This window comes from Pundamilia nyererei, unplaced genomic scaffold, assembly GCF_000239375.1.
Source record: "Pundamilia nyererei isolate P.nyererei 1_Seehausen unplaced genomic scaffold, PunNye1.0 scaffold00012, whole genome shotgun sequence".
Lineage (NCBI taxonomy): Eukaryota > Metazoa > Chordata > Actinopteri > Cichliformes > Cichlidae > Pundamilia > Pundamilia nyererei.
The window spans coordinates 5,361,056-5,385,431 of record NW_005187413.1 but is presented as its reverse complement, the minus strand read 5'-3'; the positions used below and the strand labels follow the sequence as shown (position 1 = coordinate 5,385,431).

Sequence of the window (24,376 nt, the reverse complement as noted above, 5' to 3'; positions counted from 1 at the left end):
CAAATTTACCCAGACTATTTTCCCAGTCTCAAAAGAAACTGCAATTACTGAAACACCACTTGCTGTGGTGTAATTAGATAAACGCACATTAGGATATGCAAGACGTGCACAGTGTCTCCAGATCGCATTAGTTGCCGTCTTCAGTATTTTAGTAACAAGTCATATCACCAGACAAATATTTGTCTGGCTTTCGTGCCTATAAGGATCTCAGGACCAGGGTCTATTCTGTTCTCTGTGACTTTTAATGGAAAAACAACATTTAAATCAAATCTTTGCATCTGCGCAATTTGTTTATTTTAGATATCGGTGTTTTCTTCATGGTCAACAACAGATATATCCTGGACAAGTTACGTCCCTGAAATAAACATAAGCAGAGTCATTTAATATTAGATTCGTTTTGGTTGTTGGAGAGGAAGAATAAGAACCCGTCCCAGTTTTGACAGACTTCATAGATGAGCTCTGCCTAATTGAAACAGCATGTTTTTATATAGCTTGTAGCCCCAGAGGCTGCATGTACCATCTCTGACCCCGGACTTTTTCGGGTCATGAACACATACATGCTATGAAAGCTTTGTTTAGAAAGCAGCAGGCCTGGCTGCTGACCCTTTGACCGCCCCATCAGCTGTTTGCCCTGCAGTGTGACCGCTAGCTGCTTCCCTTACCTCAACAACCTTCAACATCCTCTACTCGTGATGGTAGGCTATGTGACTTCGTTTTCAGGCACGTCCGTGGCTGTAATGAACGCGCATCTTATGTCGTGCAAATGCGCTCCTGCTCGCTCAATCTGCAAATATTATACGTATAATAAAACCATTTTCTGTGCACGTGGGTAATGTGATCATTTTGTCTTTAAGGCATTTAACCACCTATCATCATAACACATTAACGCACACATCACAAGTCCCGTGGAGACATGGTGACACTGTCCAGAGAAAGTTTGAAAGTTGTCAGTCATGAGAGAGAAAAGCTCTTACTATGATCGCACTGTGCCGGTGGCTGCAGGGTGTCTTGCAGGGGCTGCTGACGCTTTGAATAATAGATGGCTCCCTGTGAGCCCCCCCATACCCAGCCCAAATCCCTGCCATCATTACCAAGTCAATAGAGGGAGGCAGAATGCGCTCTGCCTACACGAGGTTTTTTTTTTCTTTTGCGCGTCAGTCCAACATCTGCAGCGACCTGTTGTAGGTGCGCAGGAATTTTCTGAGTCGGATAGCGGCTGCGACGGAGACGCTACACGCGTGGGATGGCTGTGTCAGTTTTGGACTGTGTTGGGCATTTTCACGAGGAAGATCTTTTAAGCGCATGTTAGGTTTCTTCAAGTTGACACGTTGGGAGTTTTTTTTTTTGTTTTAGATTTTTTTCTCTTTTTTTAAGTCCTGGGTAGTGATGGGATACACGCATGAATGACTTTACAGTTTTGAAACTGTAGAGTGACCTAAACAGAGGAAAATGGACAGTGTTATTTTTTCCCTTGTCATCGTATTTATTATAGAGGCGCACGCATTCCGTTACGGCTTTGCCAATAACCTCCAGCCTTTTATGTAAGTAAAGTTTTGTCACATCCTTATATATTTATTTAATCACAGGTATGCATTTGGGGTGGCGCTCACTGTATCCAGCTGCAGGTACTTTTTTACAGACTCACATTTCCTTTGAACTTCGACATAACTGCCGGTTCACCTGCACATCCATAAATCTGTGACTCAACCAGAGGTAGAAAGCAGAGGCTTAGGAAGTTCTTCTTCTTATTATTATTATCATTATTATTATTATTTAAAGTGATGAAATTGTGAAATTCTGGCACAATAACAATATTTGGTAGCATTTTCTAATAATGTTAAACTATTAAGCATTAGTAAGGTTAGTATGGTATTAGCCAATGCTTAATTCATCATTTATATATCATTACTCCTCTTTAGTATACTATTTATAAATACAGATATGTTTATCCATCTGTTACTATAACACCATGTACAGCTATCGCTGCTACTAAATCACTGCTAGTGATAATCATAGTCATTGTTATAAAAATATGTCTATGTTTATAAATAGCATACTAAGGGGAGCAATGCTATATGAATGATAAATTTAAAAAAAATTGCTAACACCTTATTAATACTTAAATAATGGTCAACAGTGTAACATTATTATAAAGTGCAGCACAATCTTATTTGTATGTTATGTTATTTATTACTCCCACTAGTGATCCAGGGAAATGAAACTATATCATAAAGAAATATCAGGCTATTTCTTTTAGCTATTTATCACTGACATTTATTCAGTGCACACTCAGTGTGAAGCAATAGATAAATATCACCTACTGTTCTGTAAATATAAGCTAATTTGCACACAGACCAATCTGTTAACAGTGTCAGCCACTACTGATTATTTGGCTCATCATGTATCGGTGCTTTATCAATCCAATAAATTTTGCTGCCGTGCACTTTCATCACGGTCTTTAGTGGTTTGCAGGAATGCTGTCAGTGTATTTTATATGAATGCACTGACTCCATGTGGCTCTGTGTGGCATGCAAAGCATTCCTAACTCTGTCCATGACTGTTTCTTTCACAGTGATGAGCCAGTGAAGTATAACTGCTATTTTAAACCCTAAAATAATAATAATTGTGTGACAGTGGTTTCTGTGCTGCTCCCTGCCACTAACAATAAGGTCTTTCACATTAAATTATGTGTACAGCCGAAGGTGATAGTGATCACTGTTATTTATGAGACGAGCAGCTGGATGTTGTCTTAGGATTCCCGCTGATCTCCATGTGCTGAGGCTTTCTTTCTATCCTTGGAGAGTTATGGAAAAAGTAAACGTATCAAAGATCGTTTTGGACTTTATTTTAAGAAGGCCTGTGAGGTGCAGTGAATGGTGCAGTTAACTTAAACTTAAGTTAAGTGTTTCAAGGCTTATTTTACCTGTGCTGAGATCTATTTTGTGTTCTTTCTTTCTTTCTGTCTTGGAGCAATGCTGCTGCGTAAACACTTTAACAGTTCCACTGAATATCAAGTTTAAGTCAGAGCAGGTTTACTTTGTAGCTCATCGTCCTGAAAGGTGATGCACGAGGAATTCCCCTTAAGTCTTTAGAAATACCAATAACTGGTCATCACACACCTTAGCACAGGTAATGCCCTCACAGGACTTGCATTGTTGACAATTAGAAAACGCCTCAAGCAAGTTTTTTTCTTTTTCCCGCCTGTCTTTGCCGCAACATCTCTTTAAGTGCTCATAAATTGCTCTGCTGTCGTCTGTACATCTGTGAAAACACTGCTCAACATCTTGTCTTGTTAAGTATTTTTTTACCAATCTTTTTTTTTTCCAGGCCCAATGTGTGTGCGGAGAAGGAGGTGACGCTGGTCGCCCAAAGGCAGCCATGTGTGCAGGCCTTCACACGCATGGTTAAAGTTTGGAAGCAAGGCTGTGTGGGGCAGTCGTGGTGCATGGGCTATGAGAGAAGGTAAATAAGACTTGTTATTTCTCATCTGTCTGCTCCCCCCTTTCTGTACTCAAAGCCTCTGATTCTCCTCTTCTGCGAGCACTCCTGACCTCACCTGCAGGGGATGTAGTGCTTTGCTGATTAAGCTCTGGCTAGAGCAAAGCATTAATTACTTGTTTTGAAGTAGTCTCTGTGACTCATGCAACCGAAAGAATTTATCGGAGAGGCCAGGATTCTTCGTTTAAACTTCATTTCCAAACATGAGATCCACCTTCCACTTCCCTCTTCATCTCTCTCACCCCTGTTCTGTAATCACAGCTTTTCAACCTGTTATAGAGTTAAGTGCAAGGTGTAGCCCCACATCAGCAGCTATTTAACATACGGACGTCTTGGCAGCAAACATTCCTTTAAAAGAGAGACCCAATCCTAACATTTTCGTCCTTCTCTGGGAGTCTTCTGCTGTGTTGCTCACGGTTGCTTTCCCCACATTAGCTGCTGGGTTACAAATTCAAAGGCTGCTTTAAAGGCCGCTAAGCCCACAATTACCCGCTGTAAACAAAACGTTTTCACAATGCATAATAACTGTGGAGCAATGACAAGGGTCCCAAAGTACAGGGAGAGGCACTGTTCTCTGAAGTACAGTCTGCCGTTCTCACACTTTAAAACAGCGCCTTGAAGCGGATTTGTGCTGAACATTATAAGACATGATACTTCAAAGGCCCTGAGCTGTTTGATCAGTGTGCCACGCGAAAAAAAATTAAAGATTACCCTCATAAATATTTGGCGAGATACTCCTGTTCGTTTGTACACGCACAAAGCAACGCTCTGCTGTTGTGTAATGACATGTTAGTTTTAGTATCGCTCGTGGCTGCAATTCAGACTGAATGTGATTGAAGGTTTTTTAACATGAAGTTTGTCGTGTTAACAGGACAGCCTACTACACTGCATACAGACAAGTGTACAAACAGGATTACCAGACTGTGTGCAAGTGTTGCCCTGGATGGTCCCAACTAAACGGAGAGGTGGGCTGTCTTTATCGTAAGTGCCATCAGTTTTTCTATCCTTTATGAGGTTTGTTTTTTTCTTTCCATTGACTTTGACCTTCTTGTGTGAAACAGCGTCTGCAGACAGGCAGGTAGAAGAGACAATATCTCTTTTCTGACTAAGCAGGAAGAAGGGAGCTTTAAACATCGCCTAACCACTCGCCCAGACTTCTCAATCAAAAGGGTTCAAGGAAAGGTCAAAAAGGTCTAGAGGTTCTTTGCCCACCCACTTTTGAGCAGATGTTATCGGTCAGTGTCATGGACTTGTGTCACTGCAGTACTCCAGCTAGGTTCAAATGTGGATACTGGGACTTCCATTGTAGTGGTTGCACTCGGCAAAAGACATTTACAGTCTCAATGAGGACATGGCTCTACAGTGCTACTTTAGTTTATGATAGATAGCCTGTCTGGCTGTCCACTCTTTCTCAGCTGGATATTTACTACAGCCTAGTTAAGCTCCACCTGGTCGAGCTGTGACCCTACATTTAATTCTTGGCTCACATCCACAGAGCTGTTGTTGTAGACATCACCTCTTTTCTCAATTAGATGTGTGACATGGTAGTGCAGGTCAAAAGCACCTGCGACTTGTCGCGTTTAAGGCCTCCCGAAGATTAGAGAGACCACCTTCTGATTTGCACAAGAAGAACAAAGAAAACAAATGAATGTTCCCACCACCAAATCCATGTATGGAAAAGTAGTTCCTCTGGTCATATTGAGACTGCCAGCAGCTCATCTCCTCCTGGTTAAGCTTAGCTTCACACCACTGGGACCAAGCAGTCTCCTTTGATGGGATTTTACAGCCAGTGATCCAGATCGCATAGCCTGCATACCACACAGAGACCCTTGGTAAAGCCTTCCTGTAAACAGTTTGTCCCCGTCAGGTAGACTGACAAGAAAGTTCCCACTTTCCTGTCATCCTTCCCCACCTGGAACTGAACCACGTTCTTAATGCCCAGCCCCTTACACCCACAGCACAGGCAGATTACTCTGTGGGATAGTCTTCTGATGGGAAGTGGATGGGACTGGGAGTTGGAGAAAATATCCTGGATGTTCCTGTCATCAGTGCCTTATTATGGTCTCTATGTCCTTTTCAAAGAGCCTCTTTGTTTCCAGGGAGAATGTTGCATTATTAAATTATATTAGGAGGCATTGCACAGTCGCTCCTAAATGAGCCTGGTTTGTTTTAAAACACTCCAAACTAAATGTCTTAAAGAGACATTCCTCATGACTGCACAGTGTCTCCCCTCACTTAAGTTAGACAGGGAGGGGGTTGTTTCTCTGTTTCGCGTGACAATGGCCGGTCTCTTCAACATGAGGGAGGGCTTTTATCTCGGTAACCAAAGACGAGGCAGCACTTTGAGATGGGACAAACTAATCACCCTATTCTCTGAGCCATTGAACTGGGATAAAAGGAAGCTCAGGCCACAATCCTCCCACTCCTGCACACTTTGCTATGTGCTATCTCTACTGTACCTCAGTCAGCACAATGCAATCTGTGTGTCTGTTTTCAACAGCACCTCCGACATCCAAAAGGGAAAATCTGCTTTGCGAAATGTACAGCTTTAGCAAATCCTCTGAAAACCCCAAATGAGTGGAAGATGGGAATGCTTTGAGTTCAGATAGTGATTTACTGCCTGCTGCTTTTGAGGGTTTTTAAAAAAAATGTCCTTTGTTGTCTGTCTTTTCTCTGTGTGTGTTCCCCAATAAAAATCAACCAGTCTGTCGTTGTAAGGTAATTATGCTACTGACCTCACTTTATTGTCAGACAGTTAAGGGTCTGGTTCTGTGTGTAAGTCGAGTCCCCCTCTTGGCTTTTCATTAAAATTCACCTGTGTTTATTGTGTCCCATTTCTATCCATCCCTTGCACAGTTTTGCAGCCCATGGTCTCAGCTGTTCTGCGCTCCAGCATTCTTCACTTAACATAATTACATATTTGGAGAACGAGTATACCACAGCACAGAAAACGTTTGATTGCTTTTACGTTTTGTTCTTCCAGTTTGACTCCCTCCCTCTTGTTTTCCATATCTTTTAGTTTCAGGCTATTATCATCTAATTATGATGGGTTTATGTATTTTCCATTCACATAATAGCATTGATTCATAGTTCTTGTGCAGTTTGCAAATACCTGAGATTTGGCATTTTTGCTTTCCAAGTCTCTCCAAGGTCTGGTGTTTTCAACTATTATGGCACAAAGAATGCTCACAGGAGAGAGTCAAACGGAAAGACTAAACCTTTTTTAAAGCCACTCTTTTCACTTTATGCCCCTCTCTCTGAGATCTTAGAGCCCCCTGTCTATTTTTTTCTTAATGCATTTCATGGCTGTTCTCTACCAAAAGTCAGACAGGTGGCTTGTGGAGGCAGAACGTGCTGTTTGATCTGCAATGTTTAATAATAAAGGTACAGATTATTGTGCCTGGCTGACGTCTGTATGTTCTGAAAAGGCTCCAGTTTTCCAAATGAGTATTTGGTTCTACTGTGACCTGAAGCCCTCTTAACTCAGCGATGGTGACTTCCTCTACTTACGTGTTTGGAGAGCCACTCAGTCAGTAAATTAAACTGCTCCACAAGTAGCTACACGAGGGTTGAGGATGGACAGGGTTATCCAGCAGTGGAAACGAGCAGCTATGTTGATTGACGGCAACAAGCAGGCTTTGTGAAAGGGGCTGAGGAGCAGGGACAATGGCTTCTCCAGTTTGTCTTCCTCATTAACTGCTGAATAGGAACTGGCCTCTTTTGTGGCCACACTGGCCAAAGTATCAACAAGTGAAAAAAACTCAGTGGACAGAAAAAGTCAAAATGGTCTTCTGTCTACCCATGGGTGGTCTTTTTTGTTGGTCGGTGGAACTACTTTTTGGTTATCTGAACACGAACAGTCACAGCTCCGCACACATGCAGAGAAATAGACCAAAATTAAGGGAGACATTACTTGGTGTAATACACAACAAAACCACAGTGTAGTTCAGATTCTTTGGTTCATTGAAACGCTGCCTTTGGTTACCCCAACATTCCTTTTGATCTAATCAGTAACATGTGGCCAGTGTTGGAAGACTGACTTCACCAAAGACATCATTCCTTAAAATCATTTTGTGGGTTAAGTTGCATATAGTTAAGTCTTGCTATGAGGTTAGAATTGGTACAGTATTTAATAGTCAGGCTGTAAAAAATGTGTTATATTCCATAACATTGTTTTTCAGTGGAAATCATCAGCAATAAGTAAAACTGCAATAAGCTCATAGTATAGCTAACTATTCAAATGAGTATGGGGAAGAATGCAGATCTACGGTGCTCTGTATGTATATGCAATATTTCCTGTTTAGTCTTAGTGACACACATGTTATTATCACACAACTCACATGTGCTGCACAGTGCAAAGTGAAAGTAAGTTTGAGTTGGCCAAATACTTCCCATTATGGGGATCCTTTTACCCTGAATGGGACTGAATGACACTCTCCTCTACGTACCAGTAAATACGAACACTAAACATTATGTCTGTCTATGTGTTTTACTGTCACACAGCTGATTACTGCATTTTTATTGTTTATTGTCAAACTGACCTGGTATCCAGCTCAAATGGGCATTATGATTCACCACGGCTGATTCTATTCTTACTCACTATTGTGTCTTACGAGAAAAAGTGGGATGGTGCTCCCAAACAAAGCAAGAGAGAGCAGAATTGTATGATGCTGCACAGATTGCCTGCTGACTTCTCTTCCTTGACTAAATTTAAACACAGTACTTACAATGTAGTAGTAATAATAATAATAAATGATATTTAAAGTTTTTCAAAGAAACCTGTTAGAGAATATCTGGCATAGCCCTGTTTTTCACAAGAGCTCCTTGAAATGACACATCTCACTGAATAGCAAAATGGGATTTGCAGCCTCAGAATATGTGTACCATTTATGGCCCCAAACTCAGGCTTATGCACAGGCCTTTGTGTCCATGAATCACCCTGACTCCAGTTTCCAACTGGGTTGCGCTCTTGGGGTCAAACAGATTGACAGAGTCTAAACAAACATAGGGGGGCCTCGGTCTTGATTCACTCAGGAGCTGTAAGGGCAACACCTGCTTGTTGGTTTTCAGCTCCTCCGTGCGAGTCGCTGACCCCCCACTCTTTCTGTCTCTCCTTTTTTGTAAGGTGTCTGTGTAAAAGAGTGGAGGCTTTCACAGGAAAAAAGATGAGATTGGGCTTTATGCCACGCTGCATGCCACATTAAGGAATTATTTCAGGGAAGATTAAGCACCGTAAGGAGTTTAGGAAGGGGGCTGCCCATAAATGCCCTGGTTAGCTGCCAGCAACCTCTGAAGAGGGAATGTACAGTCTCCTTGTCGTCGCTTAGTCTGAAGTCTCTCTGAGAGACCTGACCTTTTCATTTGTGCTTGGTGATTTTGTACATTTAACACTTCTCCCCCCCCCCAACTGTAACGAGGAATGTGGGATATCAAAATAATTTGATCTCTCACAGCTGGTGCTAATATCAGTGTCCAAAAAATGTTACTGCTTGTCTGTCACCTGTTAATTTCACCACATCAGAGTTCCTGCATATTATATAATAACAGAGGTACAGATGAAGGTATGTTCAGCTTCAGCTTCATTAGTCACACAATCATCACGACCTGGAAGTTATCAGCATTAGGAGATACTGTTGAATTATAAGATGATGTGCACAACATAGATGCATTTAGAGTGCTTTTGCATTTTGTGATATAAGCAAGAAAAAGTCATTGATGTGTTTCTGGTGTATATGTATGGGATGTGTGGTGCAAGTGATCTGGATGATCCAACTTTTAAGCAGGTGTCTGCGAACGGAGCCAGATGACAAGCGGATGTTTAGGCTGACAGAGCCATCTGAATCTGCTGAGAGACATACATGAAATTGTTCCGGCTCATCTGTGTTTATTGGAGAAACTGCTTCTTGACATCCATCGCCTTTGTCTGGAAAAGTTATGTTACTCCCCAAAGTGCAGCTAAAGCCTGATTGCAGATATACTTAAGCCATCTTATAGTTTCACACCCCGAGGCATCTCTCCCTTGCCTAAGCTGATCTTCTGTCTTTTTATCGTACATCTGTTGAAAGTTAGTAAATGTTATGAATGTTATTGATTAAGGGTGCAACTACTGGCGTTCTAAATGATTGATTAATCATTTAATGATTATTTTCTTTAAAAAAATGAGTGAGTAATTTAGTCCAATAATATTTTGAAATTCTGGAAAATGCTCAACACAGTTTCAGAGAATCAAGTAAGTAAAGAACAAAAATAAAAGGGTAATTGAAACCGGTAAGTTGGCTTTCTTGCAAATGTTATTAGGTCAGTCTCTGCTTTAATCAAAGATAAGCACTTCACTGAGAATGTAGATCTCAGAGAAAGCCAAAGTATTCAGACAGGCCGGGAACAGTCTTGCATTCCTAAGAGACATCTCGCCTTCTGGCTGCCAAACTCCTTGAGATCTTCTACAACTGGTGATGCCATTTGATTCGTGAGTAGGAGATACTGATACGTGTCTGTTATCTCACTAACTTACTTAAGAACAGGTTAAGTGTGTAGCACTTCTTACTGCTTACTAAAGGACCGAGATTAAATCCAAAGTTACCTCACCATCACCCAAATCCTGTTTTTTAGTACAACCTCACATCTTCATTTTGATATTTCTGCCTGGCTTTCTGTTAAACAGAAAACAAAAGAGCGAATCTTTTGGTGTTCTGACTGTTACATTTTTTTAGTTGAAATGTAAAACACAGTATGAAAGTACAGTGCATAACACAACTAAAATGTGAGTTGTCAGTTTTATTTTTTTAGAAATCATACTGATGTTTCTGTTTAAGCTGTACCGGGCATGCTGAGACCCTCACTATGACCGTATATGGCTAATAAAGGGCATCGGAACCACCAGCCTGATGATGATTGGATATGCTGTTTCTGGTTGGATTAAACAGACAAAAATGCACATGTGGCACAAGATGCTAAGTTAAACTGGCTGACCTCTTTGCAATCATCTTATGAAGGATTGCCATTTGGATTCCTTGGATGATTAGCTGGCTCGACTGTGTTTTGTTGACTCCCAGTGTCCACATGCTGCAGGAACAGCAATGATAGGCATAAGTCCTTTGAACCTGTCATCACTAAGTACTGTATTCTGCTCAGGACAGTGCAGGTCTGGCTTAAACAGCTGTGTGTGGCTTCACATAGATATTACTCTCCACACACATGAGCATACATGTAGACAGGTACACTGCAGCACCCATGTACTGCATGAGTACAGGCACAGTTCGAGCTGGAGGGCTGTCATGATTAATGTGAGTGTTGTGAGAGTTTATGGAATGTGATCGTTTACCTTTGAGGTGAATTCACATGCTCAAAGCTACCTAGTTGCTCCCACTGTTTATAAGTTCTGGGATTCCTTAAATTTCTCATCTTAACAGTTTGACTCACGGGGATTTAAGGACTCGGGGTCGCTTGTCAAAGAGATGGATGAGCCTGACCTGTGCCTCTGTGAATTTCAATCGTAACTCACCACGACACATCTGTACAGTCACAGTTTACGACAATAAACAAAAGTTCAGCTCTGCGATCGATGACATTTCCAGGTGATGTTCTCTGACTGCGTGAGGAAGAGGGCAGTTTCCCGTGAAAGTCATACAAGCTGTTGTGATCAATCATAGTTAAAAGTCACGGAAACTACTGTTTAGAAATTTCTTGGTGAAAAAACCTTGTTTGTCTTCTCAAAGCCAAGGGGCAGATTCCACTTACATTTGTTAGTGTGAATGGAGGAGAATTCAGGTTCCTCTTTAGTCAGACGTTAATAGGCTGGTGATACGTTTTTGATAGAAAGAGGTCAGTTTAAGAAATCGCAGATGCTGACGTGTCCTGACAACAGCCAGGTGTCTCTGCTTCTCTCATCTATTTGTTCTTTCCTCTTGTCTTTCCACATGCAGCGGTGTGTAGCTACGGTGTTTGCTTCAATGGGGGCCAGTGTCGGGAAGGATCCACCCAGCTCTGTGATTGTCCCGCAGGGTTCAGCGGCCCCAGCTGTCAGTACGGTGAGTACAGACATCCTTGTAGCGTTTCATATTCAGATTCTTCTCTTTTCTTCTCTTTCTTTTATGCTTGTTTTATTGCCCATTTGTTGTTGTGTTTCTTACATTTGTTACATGTTTTCAGAGTTTAGTAATAAAGCAACATGTAGAGTTAAAGAACCCATTCTCAGCTCTCATTGGACGGAGGTTGGGGGTTGAAAAGTAACTACAGTAATGGCAGGAATCAAGAAAACACCTTACAGACAGATTGAAATTGATTAGTAAGTCACTATTTAATTAAAAAAGCAACAACCCTTGACTGTTTTCTGGAGCCTACATTTCTGATCCACTTCAGTCAGACTGCCAGGCCTCCCCCTGAACTCTGTTGAAGTGATAGCCTTTCTGTAGAGTGAATAGGGAATCTCCTCACATCAGCACTTGGCTTACTTACCAGAAACCTAAGTATTTTATCAGCATCTCCATTGTTAAATTTGAGCTATTGAAGTAACACAGTGGAAGATTCTGTTGTTTTTCGGATAACACCACACGGCAGGAAATTCCTTTTCGGTGTCAAGTTTTTGTTAGAATTGTCCGTGTCGCCCTCGATTCAGACCCTCCCAAATGTTACAGACTTTGTTGCACAAGTTCTAACTGCAGAGGCCGAGTAAACATCGCGCTTTTGTTAGGTCTAATCTGCTTTTACGCACTCTGGACAGGATCCAGAATCCTTCACCTTCATCTCAAACTTACCCACTTCTTAATCAACACGTGATTTTCTCAAGACTTCACTGGTGGAACGTGTAGTTTTACAGCCTTCTTGGCTGTGGCTCATGATTAGCCATTGAGGAATCAAAGGTTTCGGTGGCAGCTAAGCTGACCTGTCTCACTTCTGATTACTTCATACTTGAATGAGAGATTAACCATTAAGACAAAGGGATCCGTAAATACACATGCCCACTGAGATCCTGTCCAGCAAAGCTTAGGACCACTCGGTGCCTTAAAGAGGAGGGCTTTAAGAACATTGAAACCATCTGCTTAGGATGATGTTCATCAGTGTTCATGCAAAAAAAAGTATAGGTTTGCCTAAAATGGAGCATATAAACATATTCAGAGGCATGATCGTCTCAGCATAAACAACTAGAAACCAGCTGACTCTGTTTTATAGCTCTGCATTCTCTGTGGATGTAATAATGTATCTGAATGACATGTATTTGGCTTCTTTTATGTTATGTTTATGAATGATAGGATGCTCGCCCTCTTTTGTCTCCGTAGTAGAAGCTCATCAGTCATTCTGAACAGAGCAGTAGCGTGTTTTTTAGTAACACACAATGATAAATCACAGATATGGAGTGTTGAAATGAGGGTGAGTACGCACAGCATGGTGCAATGCACAGGTTTTGCTCCTCACTATAACAAATAGTATGAAGTTGTGGGAATGATGGTGGCAATCAGCAAGACTTAATCATGAAAAACACAGCTGATGTCTAAATAAGTGCTTAGTGGATCAGTAAATGATCAGAACAAAAAATGCAATCAAGTAAAAACACCTCTGTTCACTGCACTAGTTGGCTTTTGAAAATATACAACACGCACAGTCTCACCCCTCCTGTTGCTACATTTTAATACTGATTTATCTACTCATTTTAAGTTATGAAATAAAACATAAATATGGGATTTAAAAAACATTAATCTGACACTCGAGTATTCTCTTATGTTTCCAATATGGGGGCTCTGGCAGTCCTTCACCTTCTAACAAGGTGCATAAAGAGGGGAAGAAACCTTCAGAGATTACCTTCAGTTTCTTTTTTTGAAGACAGACATATTTTATCCCTGTCATTGTTCCCCAAACACACTCATTCGTGTACGACGTAAAATGCTAAATAGAAATGATTGTTGTGGCTTTTACACACAGGCACACACAGACGCACAGTCATAGTAATAATGTTGGATGTTTTGTTTGGACCAATAAACTCTCCACATAACCTAAAAGTCCCTTTTAAGGCCCATCCTGTTTTCCATCCAGCCTGTTTCTTTCCATTTCCAAACACTCTGATTCGCCACTGTTGTTTTTCATTGTGAATGATAACTGTCATCAGTGGATACCTAGGGGGCATTTGCTGGTGGGTAGCTATTTAGAGATTATTAGCCTGTAAGCACTCAGGCAGCTATATTTCTCTGTGATTGGCCCTAAATGAGCTGCTGGATGAAGGGTGTGAGGCTGTTGATTCCTCCTGTCCAGGGGCAATGCTTAAGTTGGTGGGAGGTGGACACAGGCGCTATTGGTGGTACTACATGTACCAAATACGGGTCAGGTCAAAAAGTCCCAAGGGCAAAGACAATAACTTAAGAGTACAAGGTGGATCATTGGAGACTGGTGGCTCATTAATAGGATTGCTTTAATGAATGACTCTGTTCACTGAGTGACCGCTCTGATATATTGATCAGTCCTTCCGAGCATTCCTGCGGTGGTCAAACACATAGCCTTTCGTCGTTGTCACGTTCTTGAGCTCTGGATGAATAACCCTTGTAAAGATTTGAGCGTGCTCCTCACACAAGTTGCCATTATAACGCACTTATTGCTGCGGTCCACACGCTTCTCACAGCTGTCAGCCCCTGTTTGCTCTCTGTTAAGATGTAAAAAAAAGAAAAGAAAAGAGAAAAACAACAACCTGAAGCCACAGTGGAGGATGTGGCCGAGGATGAATGTGTGTAGCCACACTTCACTCAAAGATTCACTCATCATTTCGGACAGCTCTCAACAGCATTCCTCTGCAGCTGCACGTGGTGATTCCCCCTTGGAGAGCTTCTGATGTGGTTTGTCCGTGTTTGTGTATAGCAATTGGATTGTGTTTATGTCTTCAAAGGGGCCAATTAGTCCTCTGCTCTCAATAGTTGTCTGTAGCCGTCATCTATTTTGTTTTTAGGACAGCATTGTGTCCTGGTTGTGTGTAAGACAATAATTACTATTTTTTTGTGCCTCAACTATGTGGTTAAGCAGGAACTGGTGCCTAGAGGCCTTCCTTGTCCTTTGATAGATAGTAAATCACATTTTTGAAAGGGTCAGCCTCCACTTACAAAACACAGTGGATACAGTGTTATATTTAATAGCTGCATAATTTGACATGACTGATGGAGACCAGTGATATTCGCTTGCAAATCGATGTCCTGTAATTTTGTGGTTTGTTTGTTTGCTTAAATATTTCTGAGAACCAATCAAAATTTGACAGCAGTACTGATGAAGCAGCTGATTTATAAGGCTGTATTTACACTGCTTACAGCCACATCATTCGGCTAATTTATGAGTAAATCTTCTGTTTACTTAGACTGTTTATTTACTCCTCAATACAACACAGTTCCCAATTAAAGCAGAATGAGGTCTATAATGCAAATAAAAACTACCTATAATATAAATCTCTGTCTTTGTCCACAAGACATCAACCAAATTGGCACACGCGTACATCTTAGGCCTCCGAAGGTTGCTATCTGTATCTGATATTAGGACATCATTATGTTCCCCAGCAGCCAACCGTCCAACAGGGTAAAGTGATCCAAAAGATTTGGAATGTGTCCACCTATAACACCTTATGAAAGCATGGTATCACTTTCATTTCATGTCAATAACATGTATGAAAATGTTGGAGCGTTTCAGCAGTGAAGCGGAAACTTATAGCGTACCTTCTTTTTTGTATGAGCTAAGGTCCGTTTAAAAAAACAAAAAACAAAAAAGAAACCCAGCTCTTCTACTCATCTTGTCTATATCCAAAGGGATTTAGTCACTCGGTCCCTGATGTACTTTATATCCCACCTGTCATCAGTAGGCAAGTGGTATCCTCTGGGATCAGCGGCGTCCAAGGCTTTCAGACCCCTGGCAAGGCAGATGTCTTCATACCAGCTGACATCTGACTCAGCTAGAAACAGACAGATAGACAGAGAGGCTGACAAACACTCTTTGTAACATGAAACTTTACTATGTTGAAGAAGCTTTAAATGTCTTGTAAAAATGCTTTTTGTATTAGATCCATCTGGTGAAAGGCGATGCAGTTATCACTGAACCAATGGCTCATGTGACAACTTGTTTTAGAGTTATTTGACACAAATATGAGGAGTCTGTGATATTAAAGTAAAACCGTTGAAAGCGAAGTAAAAGGTTTTCCAGATTTGATGGTGTTTGCTCAATTCCCACAATGTGCATAATGCCGACTTCTTTGCTGAGTCCAAAGAAGAGCTGAAATAGCTCTTTCTGTGTTACAGTATGAGTTTCATTTGTTCTGAGCCATAAGCTCATATCTTGGCTCAGTTTGTGGTCACTGCGATGCCAGAAGCACCAGCTTGTTCTAGACATCACTCAAGAAGAACTGTACTGTACTGATAGCTATCATCGTTAACATTGTTCTCTAAGGCTCTAAGGCATGCTTTTCTCAGCCACTGCCATGTTAAGCTTTCAGTCAATTCAAATGCTTTCAGTCAATCATTCCAAGTTTCTTCGAGTAATCCATTCAGAGCGGGGTAAAGTTAAATAACAATTATTTTCTCCTTTTAATAGAACAGCAAAGGGATCAGTTAGAACAAGGAGATTTTGTAAAAAGTAATACATACAGCCTAATACTGCTAACAGAGTCTGTTTCAGTCAGAGAGCTCGCCTAGGTTTTAGTGTGGCTTATACAGTTGATTAAAGCTCTAAATAATGAGGTCAGCTATTTCTGTGGGGACTTTCGGTGCATGACGCGTCCTCCACAGTCTAGTGGCTGGTGCTGAAATACAACGGGGACACACTGAGAAGCTCACTCTAATCAGCTTATCTGACATAATTGATTATTTTTCCACTGAGTATGCTTTTCATAAGTTTTCTGAATCTTTCACTGAGATATTTTGTGATGTCATATCACATGGGTCATGATTGTATAATAAACTGGGGTGAAAAGTAACAACTCTACTGTAATCGAGTACAATTTTAATACTTTACACAGTCAAATTAAATAGCAAAACATGAAGCTTTTTTTTACTTTATTATATGTTTTGGCAGTAAATACATTGTTAGGATTATCTACCTACTATAACGCTGTGCTGTATATCTGCATCTGTATTTGATGCTCAGTACTTTTTATGTACTAAAAGTTGAATTTTTCTGATAATGCTTTTGTAATTTTCCCTCAGTGTTGCATTAAATGCAGGACATTTACTTCAGAGAGGAAACCAAATGGGTCAAATCCTCATTTGTTTTAATGCAGAGGTCTTCTTACCTTTACTGTTCCTTTAATCTTGTTCTGGCTTTGTGAAGTTTTTTGGTCGCATGTTTCAAGGTGGGAGCAGCAACCCTGGAGCTATTGTTGGAATTTATAGTCTTGTTAAAGGTCACTTGTTGAATTCCACACAGCTGGTGATGTACACAGACTTGAACTAAAGCCATCTGGTCAAGGGGCTATAAGCAGAAAATGTCTTAAGTGTCTTCTGGCATTTAAAGAAAGAACAATAGAAAAATAATAAGGTAACCAAAATGTCATATTTTTCATTTTTAAAGTATAAGTCATGGTACCTTGGCAGTTCAGAGGGATGTGATTGTGAGTGGAAACTTTAAATCATAGAAGGAAGAAACCTTCAGACCATATCACATACAGGCTTTTCTTTAACAAGTTATATGGTCTCCATACAGTTTATCTGCTCGTCTTTCTTGCTGCTTCTGACCATCTCTCACTGTCTTTTTGTTAAGTCAGAAGTGTAAAACATAAGGCCCGGGGGCCAGAACAGGCTCAGCAAAACTTCCAGTCTGGCCCACTGAGAGCCTGTGGAAAATGGGAAGGAGTTCATAGATTTTGAACATTTAAGTGTAGTTTGGAAAGTTTCACTGCTTTTCCTGTTGATAAAGACCTCGCCAATTTCCATTCATACTAAACAAAGTAAAGTAATAGATAAACAATTAGATAACAGAAAAGTTCCTGTTTTTCACTACCTACTATAGAAAGATCTACTGAAAATATGTCTATGCGTTGGGCTATCATAGCCTTTTCTGTAATTTTACACATTTATCATATAGAAAAAAATTAAATGTACTGTTGAAATTGTAATTATTTTCCTCATATTAAGACTAAATGAGTTTCACTGGGCTGGCCCACTTAAGATCAAAGTGGGCTGAATGTGGTCCACGATGTAAAATGAGTTTGACATCCTTGTGTGAAGCTGAAGCTCTTCAGAGGGATTCATGAATCTGGTTTTCATGTAAAGTACAAGCTACAGTTTATCTGTTGTCATCATCAAGCTTTAGATTTTAAATTTAGCTCTTTTTGCAGTACTATTGTTCCTCTTCTCATAGCCATTTGTTACTGGTCTTTCCTTAAAGACTGTAACCAGAATGGCAACAGTCCAGTTGTCTGTTTTGTTCTCCTCCCCTTGCTGCACAAAAATGTTGTTTTTCTACAGGAATTCTATTCCTGGTTCATGTCTGTTGAATTTTGATAAAAGTGCATCTCTTTCTCAAAAACCCAAGATGTATTTCTCTTTAGTGAGATTAAATGATTGTTATTCAGGGCTCCCAGATGTGAGTAACCACATTAGTGGCTGTTTGGTTGAAGGTCTATAATTGTTTCTGGGCTTTAGTCACTGACCACGTGTTTTGTTTTGTTTTTACATTTGAATGCAGCAAGGTAACTGTGTAACTAGTGTAACTGTGTCTTTAAACAATCTGATTTATGTGACACCACTGACTTTTATGGTGTCCTTCTATGCTGGAGACTGCGAGGGAGCAGAGAGAGCCAAGGTCGAGCCAGCATGTTGATGCAGTTTGTGCCCTTTTAAACTTGAGCTGGACTCACAGCAGAAGTGCTGCACGGTATCTCACCATGCCTGAAAATGTTGGGTAACTGTTTGTCACCGTTTGCTGACTGGTCTTTTTCTTGTGCTACAAGTCTCTGCATAGAGTTGATCTTTTCCCTTCGTGTTTAGGAGCACTGTGGAATGTAACGAGATCACTGCTGTCGGTATGCAGGCCTTCAGACCTTTCCCATTGTAAAAATAAATCCCTGAATGGTGGGTATGATTGAATGGTTTTTACTTGGGATCAAGAAAAATATTTGCAAAACCTCCATGCTGAGCTAGCTAAGTGCTTAAGCGACAAAGTGCTCCAAAATGAAAGTCATGTGTGCACCATGGTCTGGATATAAGTTAGCTTAAATGCTCGAAACACCGACTTAGTACATAATCCCATTGTTTGACTAGCCGTAATATAGATTGGGCTTTCTTTAACTAAGGCCCAGGAGATGTTTTTGATGTGCAGTGAGCTGGTAAATGGTTCAGGAGGAAAAGGAAGAGAGTGTTCATGGTAGTTTAGGAAAAATGTAAGATTTCACAGTAAAGCTCTAAAGACTGTTTGGTGTAGTACTGCCATTTTGACAATTTGTTATGCTTTAATAGTGAGTACAATATTGTTATGACTAGCGCAAAATCCTCTTTCGCTTTTGGCAAATTCATCACAGAAGGGATTCCTGGAATATTGCACCTTAACTTTTTGTTCCCTTGCTCTCAAACTGCATCACAACTGGGAACGAATGGATCAGTTGGAACACTTTAACAATGGCCCATAACTCATACGATTATCCTTCATTTTGGTCAGTGCGACCGTGAAAGACTGTAAATCCACCAGAAGATAAAGTAGCGAGATGACCAGCTGCAGCAGTTTGTCACTTATGATTGGTGTGTCCATCTTCCAAAACGAGGTCAAAAGCCTTGAGTTATCTCATATAGGGACTCATAACATTTGTTTTATCTGCTTATAATCTTACCGTTTTAGTTTTAGAGCATTTTTTAAGTTGGACAAAAAAAAGAAAGCTGTAAAAGTCAAACAGCTGACAATGGCATTGTAAAAGTCTAGGGAATCTCTGACAGTTTAAATCATTCGCAGGGTTTCCCTTTTGTTCTGTGATGGGTTTAACAGGCTGCAGCTGAAAGGACCGAACAAGCTGAAGTCTGTTTTTTCACTTTGCTTGGAGAGAGTTGTGATGTCTTTCATTCTTTTCTCAAAAACACAAACGTAAGGTTAAAACAAGTTAATCAGATCTGATTTAAAAACACTGAACAAGGTCAGGTGGTTGCATAATCTTGCTATTATTGCTTTTTTTTTTTTTTACGAAACACTTTCTCTCTAAAGTGGAGTTTAAATGTACCAATAAGAGTCACTGGCATGTTTTACGTTTTTTAGCATTTGAAGGTTTAATCTTGTTCTTGTAGCTTTGTTAGCAACCAACATAGCGAGAAATCTAGACGGGCTCAAATGAGGGATGCTGTGCAGTACATGTTTCTTAACCTTCATCCATTTTTTTTGTTTCTTCCTAACAGTCAAAACCAAATTTTATTGAAAGTTAAATTATACATATATGAGAAAAACATATTGGCACGTTTAAGAAAATAAAACCAGCAAATGTTTGGCTTTTCTTTTTAGATATAACTTAAAGGCATAGCAAAGATGAACACAAGTGGTTTCTCACAGGTGGCAACAGTACTGGGTAAAGAAATCCAGTAATAAATATTGATGTAAACAATAGAGAATTTATAAAATTCAAGAAGAAAACTTTCTCAAACATTTTTTGCCCTCACAGACACACATGATGCATTTTTGTGATTAGCCTGGACTTCGTTTACCGGAACATTTTTGCCATTTTAAGAACCACTTATGACAACCAGACTGTGTGTTGAAACAGGAATGAAAAAATAAAAAATAAAACCAAAACAACAACATAAGAAAGACACAGTGCAGCTGACTCAAAGCAGATTAAAACAATGATATTGAAAGTAGAGGGCGGCTCTTTTTTCTGTTAGAGCAGTTGTTTGGTCTCTCTTTCACACAAGAGGACGTCCTGTCTTCTGTTCCACACTGAAAACCAAAAATTTACGTTCAGCCCTGAGAGAGAACAGCGCTGTTCCTGTGAAGTCCTGAAAGACATGTCTAATGAGAGGGAGTGCAGTCAGGAGGAGGGGCACATCTTTGCCTACCTACCTGCCATTGCATCCTGCACGGTACCCTAATCTCCCATAATTGTCCGAGATTCTGGGCTCCCACCCCATCTCATTAGAGTCTTTACAGCATTCCTGATAAAAGGTCGCTCCTGGTCTCTCAGGGGCCGACTGCATCTAGTTTGTGTAAATCAGAAGTGACAAGAGTTTGCAAAACAGAGTTAAAGGCGTAATCAGTGTGGACTGATCCTTTCATCTGCCAGCGGTGCCCCGATTCTCCTGATCTGGGCTACCTATTAATTCAGATGAACTCTCATATCTTCTTCTCATTTTGCTTTTTTTGGCCTTTGTTTTTCTTATCAGCTCCTTGTTTATTCAACATTTTGAACCAAATCTCTGTTTTTTCCTCCATCTGTGACATTATTTCCACTGCTGTGTGTTCATATGGAAGCCATTTAGCTTCAGCAAGCATTCACCCAACAGTGTTATCTTTCACTGCGCTGCCATTCATGCTGATGTTACTTGAGGTGTGAAAAGCACATGTTAAATGTGAAGAAAAGGCCCTTTCATATACAAAGGCTGTATTTAAAAACAAATCAGACTGTAGTTTGATTTTCTTTATCTAAGTGGAAGCTTTAAAAAGCGATAGGAATCACAAAACAAGAAAAGATGCTATAAAATATATGTGAGAGGGTGGTGCAAGTGCGATGGAGAAAGATTTATCCAGTTCTCTGTTTAGTTTATTCGCATTTGTCATAATTTTAATGTGTGGACTGGTCGTACAGCTGAGTCGCCCTCAGAGCTGATCAGAGCGAGCTGACTCAGAAGCTGACCTTTTTTTTTAAAACAGCCAACAGACCCTATGATGCATCCTGTTTATGTTAACATCTATTTCAATTTTCATTTCAATTTTAAACAATCGCAACACCAAAAAAGGCCTATGAATCACTGATCTTAATGACAAAGGTTTTGAGCTGTTCATTCATGTTCTTTAACATATATGTCATTTCAGATTAGCATTACTCAGCTTGCCGGTCGACTCACATATTAATCAACCAAGATGTCCTATGCAGAATGTCACAGCTGTGCATCAATCGATCCAAACGTCAATGTTTTCAGTGTTTATTCCTTCTCTTGACCATGGTAGCCTGCCACGTACCTGCCATCTTTTGCCCTGAAAGCACTTGGCTCTGGGCGACTTTCCCTGCACTCATGCCCTGTGCATACCTTTGTAGTGTGTGCAGCCAAGACGGAGACAGGCTGGAAACCACAACAAGTAATTTTTGGATTCCTGCAGACCTCAGTGTGCTTTCCCAGGCGCTCTAAACTCCTGGGTCAAAGCTTGAGAAGACAGGTCCTAACAGGTAGAGCGGTGAGAGAGCACGTGCATAAGGGTCAGACGGCAATCCCTCAAAGTCCTCTTGTTCAGCTGTGTACATCATAAAATGTTATCCAGAGACATGCTTTTATCTTCTGCTTTTATCTGTAACTTTTACTGAAAGTAAGACTGAGTGACAGATGCCAGAAACCTTTAATTAACATCTTTATTTTGAACGGACAGACATCTCTCAGAGCTTTCCGCTCTGTTAGCTTCCATCGGATCATTAGTCGAAACAGCACTATGGAAGAAGATTGGGGTTGTCTAAATCAGGTTGCAACACTTCAGTTTGGGGTGACTGGCTATTGCATGATTTTGGGATTTTTACTAATGTCACTTCAGCTGTTTATGTCTGGGAACAAAGCAGTTCAGTCATCCCTTGACACATAAATACACACTAGGAACACTTCACTCAAACCTTTGCACATTTATACGCACAAACATTTAAAAGCTTGCCTATCAGTGCAGTGAAATGGATCATCAAATGAGGGATTAGAGGAGTTTAGGACTCAGTAGTGCAGAATGTTCACTAAACAAACGTAAACACTGGATTTAGTCTATTTGATATCGCTTAGAATTCTCTTGTGGTCAAATGTGCAAGAATTAAAAAAAAGAAAAGGAAACAGGTCTCAGCAGTCATATGCTGTGATAAGCTGCACACAGAGTGCTGCAGACTACAGTCATTTGATTCGTTCTTTGACCTGAGAGTCAGACAGCCTCTCAGTGATTCTGTCAGTGTAGCTATCTGCTGCTTGTCTCTTCCTCTTGTCAACACATGCCTTTGGACAGAAACTGAACAACAACAAAACACAACTGTTGGAGTCGACAGATAAGCAGTGAATTTACATTCTGATCATCTGTTTTCACATGAGAACATGAGAAAAACACCACTGTTGACTTTAGCTGTTTAAAGAAGTAAAGACAACAAAAGTCATTTCTTTTTAAGCTGGTACCAAGAATTATTTCAACTAATAAACATTTATACTTCTTTTTTACAGTAGTTAGCAACTTTTCTTTCCTCTGTGTCCATAGCGAACTGACTGGGAACCAAGTGCTGTCGTGCTCTGGAGGGTTAGTGTTGGAGGTGCATTTATTCATGACTTTCAGAGGCTTTTTGTGCTTGGGCCCAGAGAGAGTGGACAGAGTCTGTTCACTCCACAAGTTGAATGATTCATCTTGAAGCAAACTTTGACTTTAGTTCTTGCCTGGTTACGAGGATGTTTTTTTTCTTTTTAGATTTTAGAAGTACTTTAAAAGGTTTTAACTACACCTTCCTCCATGATACAACTTTCTACTCAAGACCTGATTCAGATTGTAAATGACTTCATGGAAATGTTAGCGGTTTGTCAATAGAAGTAAATACACATCATAGAGGTCGTTGTGTGGTTTTCATTAAAGGGTGTTTTTTTTTAACTTCTCTGGATTAAGGAAAGCCACACCATGTCCTATTGCCAGTGCCACTTAACAAAATCTCAGCAGCACGTTGGCCACAATTACAGGGCTTTGGGAAGAAACCCGTGCCTCAAACTGGCACTAAGAATGCATTAAATATGACTAAGGGTGGAAATTATAAAATGTTTAATAGGGCATGCACTTTTTTTCTGGTAAAAGCCAGTGTGGCACGCCAAAGTGAAAGATGTTTTATCAGAACAGGCACTTTGATGCGTGCGGTTTTCTTGGACTGTGAATTGTAGCAGCTGTGTTTTAGTTACAGGATGAATAGGAGCAGAGGTGGATCGCAGCGTGTCAGCTTAAGAAATGGCTTCACACCTGGATGCTACTGATGTAGCAGAAGGCTACCAGTAGGGGGCGGTATTGAACTTGAGCTGATGACTTGCAGAGGTGAAGGAAAGAAAGACACCTAAGTATGTTGAGTTTCTTTATTTTTTACATCTGATATTTTTTATATTAAACGTGCTTTGTATTAAATCTGGGCAGCAGGACTCATCTGAAGAGTTTCTCAGCAATATTTATAAATATGCATGAAATATCAGACTTTTATAAATCTATTAACTGATTTATTTAGACCTGAACCGAAGGACTAAACATCAGAATGACACTGCCTGCTTCTTGAGATTAAACTTGGCATTCCAAGGAATTACTGTGTTTATAAAATGCGAACTTTGATGATATTTTTGTGAGCTTTGTTGAGCCCATTTCACCAGTTCAGGTTTGTGCTCCTGCCTTTCCGAATGAGCCTTTTTACAATAAACATTTTATCGATTGGTTAAACTGGAGGTCAAAGGAGAGGATGATTTTGAAGAGTGTGAAGTGGGCAGTGAGTTCATAGGCAGTGAGTTTCTCAGTTGTAAACTGTGATTCACCTTTTGCCGCGTGTGCAGCTCAGTCTCAGTGATACTTCTGACTCAAATGCATCTCGTGCAACCTCGAGCCAATCCCATCTTTGCGGCACCTGGTAAATGAAAGCAGCTGTGAGGACTGTAGGGAATACAGCGAAGAATGAACACTAGCAAAGCACATTTCTACACCAGCAGGGTTTCAGATCAGGGCCCTAAAAGGAAAAAGCTTAGTGATATCCACAGTGTCCCCCCCCCCC

At 40.5% G+C, this 24,376-nt stretch overlaps 2 protein-coding genes across 3 annotated transcripts in view; one reads left to right on the top strand and one right to left on the bottom strand.

Moving 5' to 3' along the window:
• Positions 1–680, bottom strand: part of akr7a3 (aldo-keto reductase family 7, member A3 (aflatoxin aldehyde reductase)) — an 8,472-nt gene extending 7,792 nt beyond the window's left edge. Inside the window, 1 exon segment of the mRNA XM_013908570.1 lies at positions 663–680. Coding sequence (XP_013764024.1) covers positions 663–680 — 18 coding nt within the window.
• A 315-nt stretch (positions 681–995) lies between these two features.
• megf6b (multiple EGF-like-domains 6b) overlaps positions 996–24,376 on the top strand; it is a 58,965-nt gene continuing 35,584 nt past the window's right edge. For both annotated transcript variants that reach the window (XM_005724645.1, XM_005724644.1), the window contains exons 1-4: positions 996–1,541; positions 3,328–3,462; positions 4,370–4,479; positions 11,421–11,525. In XM_005724645.1, the coding sequence (XP_005724702.1) occupies positions 1,450–1,541; positions 3,328–3,462; positions 4,370–4,479; positions 11,421–11,525 (442 nt within the window). In that variant the 5' untranslated portion in view covers positions 996–1,449. The remainder of the gene's footprint in view (positions 1,542–3,327; positions 3,463–4,369; positions 4,480–11,420; positions 11,526–24,376) is intronic.